This window comes from Corvus hawaiiensis, chromosome Z (genome assembly GCF_020740725.1).
Source record: "Corvus hawaiiensis isolate bCorHaw1 chromosome Z, bCorHaw1.pri.cur, whole genome shotgun sequence".
Lineage (NCBI taxonomy): Eukaryota > Metazoa > Chordata > Aves > Passeriformes > Corvidae > Corvus > Corvus hawaiiensis.
The window spans coordinates 59,141,094-59,161,699 of record NC_063255.1 but is presented as its reverse complement, the minus strand read 5'-3'; the positions used below and the strand labels follow the sequence as shown (position 1 = coordinate 59,161,699).

Below are 20,606 nucleotides of genomic sequence, written 5' to 3'. Positions count from 1 at the left end.
CTTTACATTCATGGATCCTCCATCCATGGGCTGCAGGGGCACAGCTGTTTCACCATGGTCTGCACCATGGGCTGCAGGGGAATCCCAGCTCCAGCACCTGGAGCACCTCCTGTCCCTCCTTCTGCTCTGACCTTGGTGTCTGCAGAGTTGTTCCTCTCACATATTCTCACCCTGCTCCTCTCTGGCCACAATTACATCTGCACAACAATTTCTGTTTTCCTTCTTAAATATCACAGAGATGTTACCACCATCTCTAATTGGCCCAGCCTTGGCCAGTGGCATGTCCATCTTAGAGCTGGCTGGCTTTGGCTCTGCTGAACATGGAGGAAGCTTCCAGCAGCTTCTCATGAAAGCCAGCCCTGCACCCCCCCACTACCAAAAACCTGGCCATGCAAACCCAATACACCACTGTATTAGTTATGTAAGTTGACCATAATCCAATTCAGGAATTTATGCATAAGATGACCACCATGTCTTGGTCATAGAATACTTATGTTTTTCTATAGTTTCATTACAAGAGTATCAGAAAGGTACAAGACTACACTATCCTCACACTTTTATTGTGAGAACCATAAACCAGTCAAATCTTCTTTATTCCCAGTATCACTAGAAAATGAATGAGAATCTGAAATGGCTTAACATTACCTTGGTGAAAAACTGCTGGTGAAAACCAGATTTTTTTAATCAGTGATAAGTACTCATGTAGCCACTGGGTCTTAACTGTCCTCATCTTTAATGAATTCATGATTATGCCCTCACTGATTCAGAAAGTAGTTTTATCCCAACTCTATGGATGGTGAATTGAAAAAAGAGACTAACTAATTATTTAACCAGGAGCAACCAGATAAAGCATGAAGGTTAAAAGCAGTTAAACACAGTGAGAAGAAAGTTTAGCCCTGAAAAAAAAAATGGAAAAAATTAAGAAACAGAAAAAGGCATGTAAGCAAAGTTAGTATTGGAGAACAGAGAAACTGAAATACACAGCTAGTTCAACAATCAATAAGAAATTATTTGGCAGATGTGGCATTTGAAAGAACATTGCAAAGTTTAAGGAATACATTACACACATATTTTCAGAAGTCTGGCCTTAGGAGCTTGATAAGCACATTTCAGAACTCTAAACAGAAAACATATGAATCAGAAATAGCAACTTTCACATATAAGAAAGTTGTAAAGCATGACTGCTCACCATATGGGAGTCAGTCAGTAATCACAGTATAGTGAGTAAGCTAGAAGTAATATTTATGAAGTCATAGAGGGGAGCAAAACAGAATTAAGATGGGTGGACATGTTTTGCCAGCTGCTGGAAGGGGATCAGTGAATCTGCAGCCTGTATATTCTGACTTGCCATACAGGCTGCAGATGCCCTTCCATACAAGCTCTGTGTGGTCCACTGAATTCAATAGATTTTAGTAGTAAGCAGCTGGACTTCATTTACACTCTTCCCAATGGTAGGCACCCCTCAATGAACAATGAATTTCCTATCAGAATACTTTTCATCACCATGTGACATAAATTCCAGACACTTTTACATATATTTACAATTTCCAATAAAAACTTCCCAGCTCTCCAAAAGATAAAAATGCAAAAAGCATGCTATCCTAATTTACTGCAATTTCCACCTTTAAATGCTCTGCTGCCTCATCCATTCTCCATTTACCTGTTCCTCAGACAGCATATTTTAAACTGACCAAAACTATACATTTTATCTGCTTCAGACCGCAAATACATACAAATACATGTGTGTGTGTAGAAAATATATACTATATATACATACAGAAACATAGAGCAAGAGCAATAGTTTCCCAGCACATCATTCATCAATATTCTGCCCTTGCATCCCCATCTCAAGGAAATCCTTGAGAGACTAGGTTAAAAAGGGGCAATGATTCTTATGAAAATGGATGCCAGGAGCCTTGCAAGTCTGTGGGGGGAGTTCTAGAAAGCGATACATTCTCCCCTCAGTCTCATTTTCTCCAGGCTAAACAGCCCCAGCTCCCTCACGTGCTCCTTGTATGTTTTGTCCTCCAGATTCTCAGGCAGCTTTGTTCCCCTTCTCTGGATACAAGCTCCAGCACAATGTCTATTCTGTAGTGAAGGAGAGGTCCAAAACTGAACACAGGGCTCAAGGTGCAGCCTCACCAGTGCCAAGTAAGGGGATGATCCCTTCCCTGGTCCTGCCAAAGTCACATCACAACTTGAAAACACACACTAAGTAAATCTAAACAAATGAATAGTCTTGTTAATCTCAATGACAACAATTGGAATACTCATCTATTTTTAATTACTCCTGAGCAGTCTTCTTGTAGTTTTGTGACATCAGCTAATGTTCATTTAAAGAAGAAAAGTGGAGGCATAAAACAATCTAAATCACATCTTTAACTGCATTCCTTGAATCCTCCTTAGGTTTTGCTGTGCTGCATCATGTAAGCGAAAGCAGAATGCAGTTTGTTGTTTTGGAGTCTAGCGAGGTTCAGCTTCTATTACTCACCCTTGGCTGTTCACAGTTTATCTCGTTCATTGTTGCCTGTGCAAGTAGTAAGATGAACCCCCTAAAGACAAAGTTAGATCTGGATTGTGCAAAGGAGCATCAGTTACATCTGCCTGCAGTTTACTTGAAATGTTCATCACCTGCTCACACTGGTGATGTTTGGCCCCGCCATCAGACAAAAACATTAGGGTTACTGGATTCAAGATACTGCATCTTTTCAAAGTTATGTTATCCAGCACTAAAACGATCCATTTGTACCTGTGTGCCCATTGTGGCAATAAGGCTTGAGCTGTGTACTGTTTCAAAAATATTTCCGCCTTGTTTGGGACACGAGTTCGTTACAGTGTATTCCGGAACAAGGAGGTGACTTCTTTCTAATACTGTAGCTGCTGCTGCCACTGATTTAATAAAATCAGATCTAGTTGTACAGAGTAGTATGCAATTGGTCTCTGGTGAGGTCCTAATTTTAATGTTATCACTCCACTAGCTATTCATTTTCATTCATGCACATATAAATTGAAAGGCTTTGTAGGATCTATGAGCCTGAGAGTGAGAGCTGATGTCAAAGATTTTTCTATCTCTCTAAAAACTCTGCCATGCGATACAATCAATAGGAAACTGAAATGGCCAACAGTGCTAGCAATTAGTCTTTGTCAGAAATATGCCTCAAACTTTCTACATTACCCTTCAGCAGAGCAAGTGCTGTACAGGCAGTCAAAAAACGCTGTGGGCCTTGCTTGCACTAATACAAAGGGAGTTTTTATCTATGAGCTCCTACAGGATAAAGTTCAGTATGGCATTTCAAGCCTAGTCTTGTGAGTTGCAGAGTACTCCCTGGTGAGAGTGAAGCAATTTCCACTCTTATTCATCTCAATAGCCTGTGAGGATACAAATCAGGGATTTTTTTTCTCATTTCTACCCTCACACTGGCTTTACATTGAAGTCCGTGGAAGCTTTGCATGGGTGGAGTGATGGCCCTTCATAGCTGACTACTGTTTGCAGCAAAAGCAGCTGCATTTGAAAGCTGAATGCATTTTAAATGAGCCTTCTTAGTTACAGTGGCTAAAGACATAGCTGACTAGGCAGGTCCATTTGCTAAAACTGTATTTCATTACTAGGCTTAAAAGATTTAAAATAAATGTATTTCAATAGCGGTAGGCTTTGCTGCTATTGATTTCTGCAATATATTCTAAACTGGAACTTTCCTTATTCCTCTGCTTCATGATTAAAGCTAGAATTGCTTTCTGGTTTGGATAAAATTCCATGTAAGAAATGAGATATGCAGATTAGGCCATTATCCGGGCTATTACTGTATGATTTTCATTTGCATAGTAACCTTCATTGGGAGACCTCACAGCGTATTACAAATGCTGCCAAGAGAACCTTCTGGCATTTCTTGGAGGCCATTGCCATGCATCACCCTTCATGGGATTAGACTGTCCCATAATAAAACAACCTAGAATACCCTAGAGAAAGTGTAACTGGAGACAAGGACTCCTGCCTAGTTTTTCTCCTGAAAGAAAATTCACAAGCCTGAGAACAGGGCAGTTTTCACAGATTTGCTGACCTTTTCAAGAACTCCTGTCACACGAACTGGAGGGTGGTAAGCCTATTTGGCAGCCCAATACAAGCTAGCTGAATTCTATTTTTATTATTTTCTGTATAACAGATAGGCCATGTTGGGGTCTCCTCCCCCTGCCATGGAGCCCTGGGAGAGGGGCCCTGAGGGGAGACACGGGGTTTCCCTGCCCTGCTCAGCTTCATTCCCCATTGGTTGGTTTGTGTTCCCTGCGCGGGCAGAAGGACCCTCAGTCCAGACTGTGAGAGTTCCTCGGCGGAGCCCCGGCCATGCGGCTGTGGAAATAAACATCTCTGAAACATCTACCACGAATCTGTCTGTCCATATATATTTCTTTTCCACGGGACTCCTGGTTTGATACAGGCGTGTTACAGTATCCCCGCTGTAACAAATTGTGGAGAATGCGAGCAGAACAATCCCCGATCCCAAAGCGATTGATTTGTGTGAGTAAACCCTGGAAACTTTGGACTCCTCTTCTTGGTTTTGCTTTGCTATTCCATATCTAAACTATGGAGGAACCGTGGGAAGACTCTTGGCTCTCAGAGCCGCATATGGACATTTATCTTAAACTTGAAAAGATTCTTGAACAACGATTTGTAAATTTTAGCTTGATTCAAGCTCAAAAAGAACTGAAACACTTCCTGGCATGGTTGTTTAAGAACTTTTTCTATGTTTCTTGGGATTTAATTCTTACCAAGGACTTTTGGAACACCACTTGGACACAGTTAATTTTTGAGTCAAAATACATGCCAATGGAAGAATATTTTCGTGACTATTATTTAGTTACCGAGACTGTTGAGCAATGTCAGCTGTGTCCTGGCGAAGGGAAGCGTGGCGCAGGGACCGTGCGGCCCAGGCCACGTGCACTGAGCGCTCTGCGAGCAGCAGCGAGGCAGTTCCCGTGCCACACGGGAGCCACGCGAGCCGCAGTGTCGGTGGCGGAGCGAGGCGCGGCGGGAGCGGCGGGACCCGGCGGTGCCCGCCCGGCCCCGCGCAGCGCGTGGTGGAGCGAGCCCCGTGAACACCCGACGGAGAGGGGCAGCGTGCGGGCAGCGGCTGGCAGCAGCGGCGGTGGAACGGAGCCGCGCCCAGCCAAAACGCGCGCTGGAGCAGGGCATGGGGGAGTCATCGCTCGGGGGCCCAGCCGAGGTGCAGCGCCCGACAGCGGCAGCAAAGCTGCGACCAGAGGAGGCGACGCACAGAGAACTGAGCAGTGCGGCCTGGCCCGGCCCGCGCGGGCCCGAGTGCAATCCCGGGAAGAGCGCACAGGCACCAGCAGCTCCGACAATTCCAACACGGGAGCGACCGAAAGAGAGAGCAAAGATGCAGCGAGACAGAAAACAGCAGCCACTCAGAAAAAGGAAAAGATCATAGTAACTAAGATCTTAGGGATAGTAAAATGGTATAATGTTAAGCAAAATTATGGTTTTATAACAAGGTGTGACAACCAGCAAGACATATTCGTGCATAGAACTGCTATTAAAAAGAATAACCCTGAAAAATGCATCCCAAGCTTGGGAGATGGAGAGGTGGTGGAATTCAAAATTGTACTAGGTAGAAAAGGGTTACAAGCATCGCAGGTCACTGGGCCTGATGGTGTTCCTGTAAAAGGCAGTATATATGCAAAAAATCGTAGCCAATATCTCCATTGTAAGGCCCCCCTACAGCCTCCCTTTCCTAATCCCACCTTCCCCTTTTACCCTATATCCTATTACCCCCAGTATATTCCCAATCCATTTTTCCACCCATGGTTTCCCTCACAAAACCATACCTTTGCCAATTGTTTCCCCAAAAATCCCTTTCCAATGCCAAGTGGGGGATGAAAAGGGGAAGGGAAGACGTTAAACTCTCTCCTGCCTCAGTTTCCCCACAAAGCATACTCAGAGTTCTGTCTCCCTTCTGTCAGCCCTAAGATGTTCCACAGAATCTGATTGGACATTTAAAGACTCAGGAGGGTGGCTTGTTTTGTTTTGAAACTGTTCTTGTTATGTTTATCCAGTTGTTTTCATTCTCCTTTTATTAAAATAAAACGGGTGAGATGTTGGGGTCTCCCCCCCTGCCATGGAGCCCTGGGAGAGGGGCCCTGAGAGGAGGCACAGGGTTTCCCTGCCCTGCTCAGCCTCGTCCCCATTGGTTGGTTTGTGTTCCCTGCGCGGGCAAGGACCCTCAGTCCAGACTGTGAGAGTTCCTCGGCGGAGCCCCGGCCATGCGGCTGGGGAAATAAACATCTCTGAAACATCTACCAAGAATCTGTCTGTCCATATACATTTCTTTTCCAAGGGACTCCTGGTTTGATATATGCGTGTTACAGTAATCCCTGCTGTAACAAGGCCACATTAAGATCAACAGTAAATTGTGTTGGACACACCTCCCAGAGGTGTCATGTTTCTTTCAAAAGGGAAAATTTATTTCAAAAATTTGCTAGGGGAAGCATTTTTCAGCCTAATCTGCAGCTGATATGAACTGCTTTGAATCAAACCCAGTTATGACTTTGGCACTGATGCTACCTGCATAACCTCCAAGTATTTCTTCTACTTTAATGGAAGACCTTGAAAGCTAGGGACACCACTTCAGGCAACTACAGAAAATACATATCCACGTGACAGCCAGGCTCTATTAGCCTTGCAAGTCAAAAGGCAATCAAAAGCAGTGTCTGTCTGCAAATTTAAGTATGTTCTTTAAGAGATATCTTCTGCTTTTTTCCTGCTTCTAAGGTATCAGTATAGAAAAATATGTTATTAAAACAGATTGAGACCACAGGACAGTAAATCGTTTCACAAAGATGAGATGAGTTCCTTTTGTCTCAAGCCACGACTGAGTCTCTGGGGCTATAAAAGCCCTTTGTGAGAGCGTTTATGTTACATACACTGTGTTCTCATGCCTCAGTGTCCTTATATGACCTGCATGAAACTCAGGGCTTAGGAACAGTGCTGGCCATTACGCACCACAGTCAAGTGACCCAGAGAATGGATGTGATATTCCTGATACTCTGATACCAAGCATGATACCACTGGTGAGGTGCTTGTCAAAGCAAGATGCTTCACAGTATCAACACACTCAGAATGGTCAGCACCAAAATAAACTACTACATGCTCCTTTAATCTCAGGAGATGTCATTGCAGTTTGCATTAAATTGAAAGCCATTTTGGCTAATGCTCATTTGGGCAGTAGCAGACTTGGCACTGTACTCAGAACTAGGGGTCCCACGTCTAGGGCACAACATGGAGCTAACACACAGCTAGAGAAGTTTCTTTGGACAGCATGCTACTGAGATATACTTCACCTGTCAGGCAAGCTCTGGGACCTGGCAGTTATAAAAGGAAAAGTGCTGTACAGGCAGTCAAAAAACGCTGTGGGCCTTGCTTGCACTAATACAAAGGGAGTTTTTATCTATGAGCTCCTACAGGATAAAGTTCAGTATGGCATTTCAAGCCTAGTCTTGTGAGTTGCAGAGTACTCCCTGGTGAGAGTGAAGCAATTTCCACTCTTATTCATCTCAATAGCCTGTGAGGATACAAATCAGGGATTTTTTTTCTCATTTCTACCCTCACACTGGCTTTGTATTGAAGTCCATGGAAGCTCTGCGTGGGTGGAGGGATGGCCCTTCATAGCTGACTACTAATCACAAAACATCAATAACAAAACAGCCTGTCAATAGCAAGATGTCCTTAGATGAAGCAGAAAGCACGGAATGGGCAGAGGAGACTGAGCACTGCCTTTGGATTCATGTCATCACCTATGGTCACCTGGAGATGGACTGAAATACATCCTTGTGAAAGGTCCTACAGGTCCTTTTACCTCATCTTACGAAATTTCAGCAGCAAGCAGACATGGGAGCCCATGTTGGCCAGAGTGTACTGAGCCAAAAGCCACATCACAAATACTTGTATGTGCTGTTTGAAAAGAGTTGCTTCGGAAACGTCACAGATAAAGCAAGCAGTCCACATGTTCTCTGGGATCTGACTGATCTTCCCTTTGTATGTACACATGTAGGCAGCTCAAGAGAAAACAGTGAATCACTTCTGGGCTTTTAGTGGCTCTTGGAAGTGGCAGTGCATGTTTTTCCACCAATTTAATGGGGGCAGTGGCAACGCTCCTTGAATATCATAAACTGCCGACAGCTTTAGCTGGTGAGACTAAAGACAATATATCCCTGATCTTTTTAAATGAAAAAACTGGTAAAAATACTAGACAGACTTGACTACATATATTTTTGGTTTTTATTTGTCAGCATTCCATTACTTTCAGCTGAAACCAACTCAGCAGATAACCCTGAGGGAGAATAACCTAACCTTAGAGAATAATCTAATCATTTTCTAACAAATTCCTTTCAATTATTTGTGAATTTTTCTTTAGATATTTTCACTGAGAGCCATTCTTATGTTATACAGGCCTCGTAGAAGTTGACTGTGGCTTTGATGTTAGGGAACAGAAGTGCTGTTTAGTGTTAAACTAACCATCTTAATTGAGAATATAACCTCTGTCTCAGATGTGTGGTTACCAGTCGGTAGCACAGAAGTTACCAAAATACATCAGAACTGGGCTTAAACTCTTCTTCTGCCTTTGAGAGAGCTGCACCGTCGATGTTCTTAGAAGTGTCTTCCAACCTAGTTGGTTCTGTGATTATGTGGTAACACGCAGCAACCAGAGCATCATTTATTCTTCACGTCCAGGGTCTTCCTGATGTCCCTGCACCTTACTGACGACTGCGTGCCAAAGCATTTAGGAGGCTGAAGACACTCACTCTGCGGTAATGCTGAGGCCGATAAAGGTTTGCGTTCTTTCCTGCGCGGCATCTGTGCCGGGCGCCCCCACTGCTCCCCGCGCTCCCGGGAGCTCGGCTCCTCCCGCGGCCCTTCCAGCCCCGCCGCCGCCGCCGCGCCTGCGCCGGGTGCCGCGCATGCGCCCAGTGCGCGGCCGGCTCCGGGCGCAGCGGGAGGAGGCGCGCCCGGCCCAGCCCGGCCTGGCCGAGGTGAGGGGCCCCGGGGGGCGGCGGGGCGGGCGAGGGGAGCGCTCCGCGGCGTCCGGACCGCAGCGAAGTAAAAGCAGCTGCCGCTGCTGCCCTGTGTGAGGGGGTGTTGTTTGTTTGACATTTTTATTTAAAGCTGGTTGCTTTGAGACGTTTGCGTATGTCGCACGAAAGCGGTGAGGGTGTGCAGGTGTTCTCACCCCTGGCTTGGCAGGAACACCGGTTTGAATCGGGAGTCCTTAGAAAGGAGCCGGTGGCAGTACATATGAGAAGTGTGGTCTCAGTGCTGCCTGCGATAACTTTCTGTTACTTAGCTTAATTTACCTTGACGGAGTTTCTTTTGGAGAACTGAACCAGATCTGAAGGTGTAGTGCCATGACAGCACCTCTCTGGTTCACTTGAATTAGCAATGCTTGTCCCTCTTAGCATTAGGATGCTTTATTAGATGTGTGGCAAGGATTTGGTAGTGGAGGGGTTACAGAGGTGGCCTCTGTCAGAAGCTGCCAGAACCTTTCCTCATGTCTGACAGAGCCAGTGCTGCAAATGGACCAGCCACTGGGTGATGCCAAGCCTGTCAGTGATGGTGGCAGCACCTCAGAGATAAAAAGTTTAAGAAGGTGAAAAACTGCTACACAACAGCAGTCCAAGGAGAGAAGTGCAATATGAGAGAAACAGCCCTGGAGACACCAAGGTGCGGAAGGAGGGAGAGGAGATGCTCTGCATGCTGGAGCAAATACTGTTGTGCAACCCATGGTGAAGACCATGGTACAGTAGCTTTTGTGCCTTGCAGCCCATGGAAGTCCATGGTGAAGCAGGTGTCCATCTGCAGCCTGTGCAGAACCCCATGCCAGAGCAATGGGATGCCCGAAGGAGGCTGTGACTCCATGGAGAGGAGCCCATGCTGGAGCAGGTTCCTGAAAGGACCAGTGGCTCCATGGAGACAGGAGCCCATGCTAAAGTAGGTTTTCTGGAAAGACTTAGAATGCACACTTGAGCAGTCTGTTCCTGAAGAACTGCATCCTGTAGAAGGCACTCATGCTGGAGCTGTTAATGAAGAATGCAGACTGTGTTTGGGATCCTGTGCTGGAGCTGGGAAAGGTGTGACTGTGACCTCATTTCCTGACCCCCTACTCCATTCGGGGAGAAGAGGTAGAGGAGTTGGTAGTGAGTGAAGCTGACCACAGGATAAAGGGAAAGGTGGGGGGAATTTATTTCTAGGTTTTTTTCGTATTTCTTGTTATTCTACTCAGATTTCATTGGTAAAAATAAATTTCCTTGACTTGAGTCAGTTTTCCCCATAACAATAATTGCTGAGTGATCGTCCTGTCATTGTGTCATGAGCCCTTAATCATATTTTTGCTGCTTTTCCACTTGAGAGACAGTGATAGAGCAGCTTGGTGGCCACCTTGCAGTAAGTCAAGCTCAAGCGTGCACAGATATTTATCACTTACATTGACTAAACAAGCCAAGGTCCCTTTCCAATACCTTGTCTTCTCTTTCTTTATCTTGTGTGTGTGTGTGTGTGTTTGGTGATTTTTTGTGGTGGATGATTTTTCATGTGTGTGATTGATGGTGTATCATAGAATGTCCTGAGGTGGAAGGGGCCCACAATCATAGAATTGTGGAGGCTGGAGAAGACCTTCAAGGTCATCACATCAAGCATTTCCCTGAAAACCACTATGTCAGCTAAACAGTAGCCAGAAGTGCCACATATCCAGTCATTTCTTGAACTCTTCCAGGCTTGGTGACTCCACCACTTCCATCCTTGTGGGTTTTCAGGACTTCACTGGGGTTGGTAGAGAGGAAGATGATCTATTCAGACCAGTTTTGATGAGAGGATTGGGCTGGATAAGCTCTGGAAATCTTTGTTCTTAAACTGTCTGATTTAGTGATTCTTACTAGGAATAATACACATGGTATGGATTTACCAAGGAAAAATTATGCCTCACCCACCTGATTGCCTTTAATAAATAATAATTGGATTTGTAGTCAAGTGGAGGGGTAGATGTCATTTACCTCCTCTTGAACAAGGTTTTCAACACTGTCTCCCACCCTGTTCCTGTGTCAAAGGTAGAATATGTGCCTGCTGGCAGGGCTGCCCTCTGCATGGAGGAGAGGAACAGGGTGATGGGAACCTCAGGAATTTCAGCAATGACAAATGCCCTGTCTTGGCCCACCCCTTACAGGATGGGCTGGCGAGCAGTTCTGTGGGGATGCCATGGGGCCTGGCAGGCATTGCCCTGGAATGTGTGAGAGACCTCTGTTAGGGTGAGATTTGTCCACCTCCGTTCAGCAGTCCTTGGACCTCATATTGACATGTCCAGTTTTGGATCCCTGTGTAGGGAGACATACTGACCGTAAAGACTGAATTCAGCAGAGATCATTGAGATAATGGGGCTGGGCCCTTGCCCTTTGAAGAGAGGCTGTGGTTACTAGGACTGGCTCAGCTGGGAGGAGGGACAGCTTCACTGGTACCCAGTAGCAGCCCTGGCACCAGTGGTAGGGGGATGAAAGGAGGCACTGCCAGGTGCTTCACAGGAGTTCATGGCAAATAGAGCTAAACACTACTGATGGAGAGAAAGCTTTTGTCAATCAGGACAGCTCAGTAAAGTGGTGCCTTCCCTGATCTTGAGAGGTTTTCAAAGCCTCATTGGGCCAAAGTCTTGAGCAACCTGCTCTGACCACATCTGAACTTCCTTTGAACTGGGGGTTGGATGAAAAACATCTTTAGGTCTCTGCCATCCTTGATTATCCATGTATCCTGTAAATTTTACAGGCATTCCATATGCATACACAGTTGCCTTTTCTAGGGGTGAATGCTGAAGACTGAGGAACTGTTCAGGTAGTATTTAAATTAATTGAATTGCACTGATACACCTGTTGCATTGTAACTATCCTAGATGTTTAGTTTAGATTGATAGAAATTTAGGATTTGTGTCTGATGCAAGGACAATGGACTTCCAGTCTGTCTGGAATAGCTGATTTGTGCTTACATTGAAAGTATGCTCTGTGCTTGTAATGTTGCTGTGCAGTAGTTTTTCCTTTTAATGTGGGTAAAAAAATTACCTGATGAGAGATAGAATATCATTCCAGTGTGTTTGTGTCAACACTGCCCAGGAAGGACCCTTACCTCATTTTGCTGCTTGTTGGGTAGAACTGAGGGGGCTTGGATTTATGTATATAAATAGGTTGATACATCTAGATCCACTGGAGTTATTAGCTATGCTCAACAGATCTACATATGTCTGGATTTGTTTGCTGTAGCAGTCTTTTTTTTTTTTTTTTTCTAAAACAAGGTATCAGCTCTAGTTCAATGTGTGTTCATTTATTATATGGACACCTGTTGTCTCAAAATGCAATTACATCTGTTCTAAAGCTATACAAACCCATACTGGCATCAGTGTTGTTTTTTTTCTCCTGCACTTTCAGACACGTAATCCACAAATATGTGGGAGTACCTCACTACTTAACTGCAAGGAATTTGTATTCACTGATCTCTTAATGTAACTATTAATTTTGAGTTTTCCTGCTGCAAATGGTATTTTTTGTGACACATGCTACATTTACTTGTATCCAGGCTTGAATTCCATCCTTTTTAAAATCAGTGGCAAGATTCTGAATGCACCACACTGATAGCGTATCTTGGAATTGGAGTACTGTGCATGTGTATATTTCCTCAGGGCTTATTGCAAAGGATTACACTCAGGTTTTCAACAAGTACTAGCTTTTTGGTTTTTTTAAGGAAGCCATTCTAAATGACTGAAGATGCATTTATAGTAAAAAATATTTGAGTATTTGCTGTGACCCTCAGTTTCATTGGTGTGCAACAAACTGACTTCTAATTTTTCTTTAATGTAGGTTTGTGTGTGCTTGTGAGTACCTGCATATTCCAACTTACTGAGAAGGTTTTCACTTTAAGTGTTCCAGCCCCTAACTACAATTACCATTTGCAATCTCACAGGTTAGTCTTTTGTTTGTTTTACTTCTGGTTTTACATGAAATAATGGAAAATTTGTGGATAATTTTGCGTTTTAAATCATGTTTGAGAGACTGAACACACCTCTTGAGCTGTCTCATTTTCAAGTCAATGAGATATACTTAAAATGCTCTCAAAAATACATGCTCTCAGAGTACACATATGCTGTGCCATATGGAATGGTGTATTTGTTGCAGCTTTAAGAAATGTCTGTAACCCATGCTTTGTGCTGGACCAATGAGTATTCACCATTTCTTGGGTTCAAGCCCAAAAGACAAGGTGATATGGTAGATTTCAGAGGGGGAAGAAAATGCTTTAATGCTTGCATCTGTTGTTAAATACAACATAAATCTTGGGGGGAGGGGGTTGTAGAAAATAGCATGCTGTCCTTCCTAGTCCTAAGTATATTTTTTCAATCTCTTGCAGAGTGAAATTTAGTGTCATATGACAGAGCCAAAATGTTGGATGACATCAAGAAGCGATTTGAATTTCCTAATGCAGTTGTTCAGTCACAGGTAATTTTTTAAAAGCATCAAAACAAATCAAGTTGTCTGTGGAAATGTTTGTTCGAACAGCTGCTGCTTATCTGCCTATCTGTTTTTTCTTTTCCAAAGTCAGAAAACCAGAGAAACAGGGTATTCTTAAATTGCAATCAAATTCTAATTACCCTCTCTGTGTAATCGAAACATAGGACATAATTGCTCATCACTATAAAGTCTCTTCAGGAAAATCAGAAACTTTCCATGACTGGATGGTTGGAGTGTGGCCAAGTGTTTTTTAGTGACCTTGTGATCTCAAGAGAAACCAGAAATTACCAGACGCCGTGTGTGGGGCTGAAATATTTCACAATACTTCATAGAACTGCTCTGTTTCTTCCTTTGTGATGAGAACTGATGAACTACTGCAGTCTTGTCTGTCATCAAGGGATGACTGTGTGCAGGTCAGCTCAGCCCCCTTTATTTTCTGATCTATGCATTCGCTCCTCATCATTTTCACCTGAAATTCTCATGTACAAAAAATGTTTATCATAGTATGTTTAATGGACAGGAAAGAGTGATAGGAATAATAGTCTCTGGTTAAAAAATATACCTTCTTTGCTTTGGCCATTTTTCATTTCAGTATTAAAAATTCATCTCTTTGGCTGTAAGTTCATTGCTGATTTCCCTGTTTTCTTCCTCATCCTATTTTGAATTTAGGAATAAATATGTACCCATTTGTTTGGTAAAATAAGTTGATGGAAATGCAGTCTGTGCATCCTGGTGCCTCTCTCGCCTCTTCATTTCAGTCAGTTCACCTTGGTTTAACAGTAAGTAGGTTTGAAAGAGAGATGCAGAAGTCTACTTGTTATCAACTTGGCATTTGGGAAAAAAAGCCGTGTCCCTGAAACCTGAAGTTCGTCTAAGGTCTAGCAGTGTCTTGCACTGCAGATGAGTTTATATCATTACTACCGTTGATGAGTAGGACTCAGCATCTTTGAAGCAGTTCATTTTTCTTGAGTGCAGAATGTCCCCATGGTACACTGTTGTATTGCTTAAGTGTCATGACTTATCACTACAGCTGAACATCATTAAGGTCTACTGATGTGCTTTGGCTGATTTTGTCCTGTGCTTTGGCTGTTTTCATAGTTTCCACTTGTTTTCTGTGACCCCTGGAAAGTATTCTGTAATCTTCAAGCTATAATCAGGTCAGGATTCAACTTCATGAGAGATGTCTTTTCTTTCTGGGACCAACCAAGACATCTGCTCTGCAGAGCATGTAATCTACACACGATCAGAAAAGTGAGGAACTTGAGCATAAATTTGTAGGTCATAAAGTTTTACTGCTTAATCAAGTTCTAGAAACCCCGGGACCTAATCTGCATTTTGACTTTTCTGTATAGCTAGGTCACTGCAAAAGCCAGGTTTCTGTTGATAGGCCCCTTTTCCTTTGTAATGCAAGTGTCTTAAGGATGTAGGTGTGAATTAACTTCTGAAGGTCCTTTTAAAGAGGAAAAAGAAAAGATAATTTACCAAAAGGCTTCCCTTGGTAAGTTCACTGAAAGAGATCTGACCTGCCTGGGGAGTTCACTGTTGCTCTTGCAATGGGATAGCTGCAGAAAAACAGATAAATGTCTGACTTGGTCCCATTTTCTCCTTCTGTTTCCTGAAGAGTAAGATTTCCAAATAACCTGTCTTTTTAAGTCAAATATGTTAAGAGTACATATCCTTACTTGTGAAAAGCTTAGTCCTTGTAGTCTAGGAATATTTAAAGTGCCATCTTTCCAAGAAATGTAAGTTCTTACTTCAGTTTGTTATGACAGGTTAGCTACTAGTACCTAAATGAAGTGGAAATAAATCTTGAAAGCAGAAGGAACCAGGTACCATTGAAAATAATCTGTTCCTGTCGTTTTATACACTAACAAAAATGAAATGCTAATGTTTATTCCTTGCTGGCCTAGTTTACTTTTTCCAGAAGTAATGATCTGTCTTTACCAGAGAAGTGTAGATGCAGCAGCTGTTCTGGGCACATTGATAGTCTGAAACATGTTTGTGCTGTTACTATGAAAACATGTCTTTCTGTCTTTCGCAGAATGGGTTTTCTGTGTAACAGTATCAATAATTACAAAACAAGACAGAGGAAGTCATTAGAGATGAGTCAGAAACAAAAGTCTAGGTTCAAACAACCTGAAGCCTTTGAGTGTATTTCAGTTCACATTTAGATTTTGAAGGGCAGTTTGACGAAATCAAACTTCTACTAAAATAGAATGAGGAGCTTAGTCTTTGCCTCAAAAGAATAAACCTGGGCTGTTTTGGGGAACGGAAGCCTTTTGTCTTGAAGATTTTGACTATTTAAAACTTGTTAGTGATTTCTGCCAAGGAATAGCTTAATGAGATAATGTTATTGTCAAATTCCCTGTTTAAAGTAAATGAAACATTTCTGGCAGGAGCTGTGATAAGGGGATATGCAAAGTGCTTAACGCAAAACTTGTGATGCAAAAATTTGGGCAGGTTGCTTACATTTGCTGTGTTCTGCTTCCTCTCTTGCTTCTGCTTCCCCATACAGTACAGGATTTAGTAATTACTAGTGCTTTTAAGGACATGGGGATCTGTGCAGCAGTGGAGCTATAAATGTTTATTGAAGTTGTTGCATTAAAATATCTGCAATTCCTAAATATCTGTGTACCTGTACAAAGAGGCCTTTGGACCTATGTGGAGCCCTATGGAAGTTTGTTTCTTTTGTGCCTCAGCATAACAGTAAAAGTGAGTATGTCAACATTATGGAAAATTTTGACCCTGAAGCATGTTTCAGCTTCAATACCCATAAGGTTGTATTTCAAATCATAACAAAATAATCATATGCAACAGCGTTATAAAGACTTCTTAATGGAGAATTTAAAAATCATGCATGTGGTTTTTATTTCTTCAGATTTCTTTTAATTTTACTTCTTTTCATGCATCTGTGTATGTTTTTTATTTCTTTTTCTCTTTAGGCAGTGGGCCATTTGATTGCTGCAATACTGAAAGAAAAAGTTTCTTCGAAGAAGATCAGACAGGCTTCTGACCAGGTCTGTGTCATTTTTTCACTTTTGTCTTCTCTTTCATCCTTATGTTTTAATTCTGTGTGCTTTGTCTAGGTTTTCCCATTCTCCACTGTGTAATTTTAGTACAATTCTAGAACTTAAATAAGGTAGTTATCAGTATGTATTTGGGCATGCAGGTAGAAACAGTTAAACTCTGGCATCAGAAGAGTAGTTTTACTTCCATTAGAAGATTTAATGGCAGAAATCTTAATTCTGCAGAATACCCACATCTAGCTATGTTCAGTTTAGGAGAGTTCAATTTAGTTACATTACTGAGAGTGAAGTACCACAGGATGAGACATTGTGTCTTGATTTGGAAATTTGTTTACATTGCTATAAAAATTTCAAAAGGTATGGCATTTCACATACCTGCATTGGTGTTATATTTCATATCATCTAACTAGAGCTTGTATTTCTTTAGGAGAGAGCAGGATGTAAAGGCATACTTTTCATTTTAAATGAGTCAAGCTCACTTAAATGCATGTCTTGTTAACAAAGAGATATATGAAATGTTGGCAATTGCAAGTGTCGCAGCAAATGGGAAAGGTGTTAGTTAGGATTTGCGCCTGTTTTTTCTCCCCAAAAGCTGATATGCCCAGAAATGAACAGAAGATGATCTGTGGATTTTTATTACACAGTCTGGGGACTTCACCCTGAAAAACCCAGACATGGAAAGTGCTAAGTTTTGATGTGAGGGAGTATTGGAGGTGTGTAGTTTATCTAACAGAAGCTCTTTCAGAGTCCTGATCATAATCGTGTTCCCGAATCACATTCTGTTTTGAGCTACAAGCTGATATTTTCCCTTTAATGCTGCTTACATGAGGGTATTAGGCTGAAATACAGCAACACCTTCTAAAATGCTAGGAAGCAGAAGATTGTGCTGGTTAGACATTGCAGACTTCCTTTATATTCAAGAGCATTTTGCCATGTTTGGTTGTTTTAAAACCTGCCTTGTTCTCCATTTGTAAGTCACAAAGTCAGCAAACTAACCTATGAGTACTAATTTACCATGGAAACAAGCAGCAGTTTTGATGATTACTGCCAAATCTTCATGCTTACTAGCAAATAGAGCTTCATGTGTTTTGTAAAGATGACTTACCTTTGGATAGCCCTTTGTACACCTGTCTTTACCTGTCTGTGCTACATGTTGCTGTAGACACAGCTTGTCATGACAGTTTTTGAGTTGTCTCCAATTGCATCCGTATTTTTTAAATCAGGAAATTGATGATAACCTGCTTGTGGATGCCCCATGTGCCTGGATGTGTTCAAGGTCAGGTTGGATGGGGACCTGGGCAACCTGACAGTGAGTAGCATCCCTGCCCATGGCCCAGAGTTGGAACTATGTGGTCTTTAAGGTCACTTCCAACACAAACCATTCCATGATTCTATCTGCATAGGTGCAGCTGAAAAATTCATCTGCATTACCTTTTTGTCAGAGACAGTAAGTGCTGTACTCTGACTTGGACCTAGACAGCAGAGGGCAAGAAACTGGGAGCTGTCCCCACAAAGACCTTTCTGAGGAATAGAATCTGTACCCCAGCTTCCTCTTGCTTCAGGAGAAGCTGTTGAGTTGGTTTTTATTTAAAAGTGTGTTTGAGATGAATGAAGATAAATCAGCGTGAGCCTTCTCATTACCTGTGTCCCATGCTTTTGCCTTCAGACTCCTGCTCTGAACCTGCTTTGGGAGAAGTGCTGCAGTGAGAATGTTGCCTTGCGAACAGCCTGCTGTGAGGGCTTGGTGGCACTTGTAGTGGAGAAACATGCTGAGCTTGACTACGTTCTTCACGGAGCTCTCAACCTAATTCCCTCAGCAAGGTAGTATTTGGTTGCCTGATTTTTGTCAGCTAGTTATCAGTTACTGCTTTTCTCTTAAAAGTTTGGAGGAAGAGAAGTTCTGGGTCAGTATCTTCAGATACACTGTGGCATTAAGGGCTGCTACTGCCCTGCCACTCTGCTGAAGGGTGTTGCTTTCACCTTTGCTATGTGACAATATGGGTCTGACATAAGAACTCTTAGAGTATTCTGTGGATGTAAGCTGAAATTGTTAGTAGTTCAGACTAGTGCTCTCAGCTTTGAACTGTGGAACCTCAGAAGTCAATGAACTGCTTAGTTTTGTTGCCCCTGTCATAGAAAGGGGAAAGAAACGGCATCAGCTTCCATTATGGGGGATTATGTCATGGTTTAATCTCAGTCAGCAGCCAAGCCTCATGGAGCTATTCGTTCACTCCCCTACCAGTAGGATTAGGGAGGGGGTAAAAGGTAGAAAACTTGTGGGTTGAAATAAGGAAAGTTTAACAGGGAAAGTAAAAGCTGTGCACACAAGCAAATCAAAACAAGAAATTAATTCACTGCTTCTCATGGGCAGGCAGGTTTTCAGCCATCTTCAAGAGAGCAGGGCTCCATCACTTGTAATGATGACTTGGGAATACAAATGCCATCAATCCAAACACCCCCTCTTCTTTCCCTCCACTTTATATACTGAGCATGATGTTACATGGTCTGGAGTATCCCTCTGGTCAGTTTGGGTCACCTGTCCCTGCTCTGTCTTCTCCCAACCTGCCAAGCACCCCCAACTTCCTCCCCAGTGTGGCAGTACAAAAAGCAAAAAAGGCTTTGGCTGTGTGTAAGCCCTGCTCACCAATAACAAAAGCATCTCTATTATCTGTAAACATCTGTATTATCCACCCTGTCTTCAGCACAAATCTAAATCATAGCCCCATACCAGCCACCATGAAGAAAATTAACTCTACCCCAGCCAAAACCAGCACAGAGGGAAATAACTTCATCAGTCTGTCAAAAAACTGGTTGCTCAAATAAAGTCACCATAAGAATGTGTGTTGGGAGTAGGAATGCTGCAGTTGGTTTCCTTGTCTGCTGAGGAAGAAATTACTTTACTTTGAAGCTACTTCCTCCTACACAATTCTGCAAATAGAGTGCTTAGATATCACAGTGGTCTTTTGACCTAGACTGCCTGTCCAACATATTGAGAAAATGCAGTTGTGAGGGAAAGAGGCACTGTGCATAACATTTAGAAATAGGAAGTCACATGATGATTGGGAAGAGATTTCCATTCAAATTTACCAACCTTATTAGCAGTCCCTTTTGACTGCTAAGTGGATTTGTGCACCAAGCTGTGACATTCTCTTGCTGGGGACGGGTAGAGTTGTTTTTAGCCAAACCAGCTATTTAGAGCTATGTTTGTGATACTTTGTGCTGGTGGACTCAGCACAGAGGTTGCAAGAACCATGCTATTCAAGACATGTTCTTCACCCCTTCTCTCCTTCACATAATCAGTTTTACACTAAGGTCTCTCATACTCAGTCTGAGCCGAAGGTGAGCTTAGGTTTGAGTAAACCAGTGAAATGCTTAAGAATTTTTTCTAACCTTGTGACTTGCCTGTTTACCGCTAGGATCTTGCTGTGCTGATGCTGTTTCTATGCTGGGTTTGCAATACATGATTACGGTTTCCTAGAAGAGGTTTTGCAAATACATTTTTATAATATAATCTCTGCAAACCACTGTCCTCCAAATGACAAAAATTTGGGGCATTTTGGGGTTAAGGGAGGAGTCTACATTGTTAACGAATAAGTAAAAGTACCTGTGCTAAGACTATGAGAAACTGAGTCCTGTGGCATAAGGTGGAGTGAAAGTTTTATTAACAGTGGCTTGCAGAGTAAGAAATTTGAAGTTCCTGTTCAGCTGAGGGTTTATTACAGTATCAATAGTTTATAAGGTTATAAAATGTTAATACAGCTTTGTACTTCAAAGAATAAACAGTATAAAATGTGATATTTTAAATTAAGTTAAGCTTAAGAACAAAATCAGAGTTACATACTGAGGAGACTGTGATCTGCCCCATTTCTACACTATTCTTTGATTCTTCTAAAAATTTTTTTTCATGTGTGAAACCAACACATGACTGATTGCTATACTAAGTGCTGGCAAATTACGCAGTAACCTTTCATGTATTTTTGGCTTCTTTCCCACTGCCACCCCCTCCTCCCCCGGGCTGCTACAATTCAAACTGCATAC

At 42.6% G+C, this 20,606-nt stretch overlaps 1 protein-coding gene across 3 annotated transcripts in view; it reads left to right on the top strand.

Moving 5' to 3' along the window:
• The first annotated feature begins 8,965 nt into the window (after window positions 1-8,965).
• FOCAD (focadhesin) overlaps window positions 8,966-20,606 on the top strand; it is a 96,590-nt gene continuing 84,949 nt past the window's right edge. For all 3 annotated transcript variants that reach the window (XM_048291083.1, XM_048291082.1, XM_048291084.1), the window contains exons 1-5: window positions 8,966-9,042; window positions 12,898-13,000; window positions 13,442-13,530; window positions 16,485-16,559; window positions 18,235-18,389. In XM_048291083.1, the coding sequence (XP_048147040.1) occupies window positions 13,474-13,530; window positions 16,485-16,559; window positions 18,235-18,389 (287 nt within the window). In that variant the 5' untranslated portion in view covers window positions 8,966-9,042; window positions 12,898-13,000; window positions 13,442-13,473. The remainder of the gene's footprint in view (window positions 9,043-12,897; window positions 13,001-13,441; window positions 13,531-16,484; window positions 16,560-18,234; window positions 18,390-20,606) is intronic.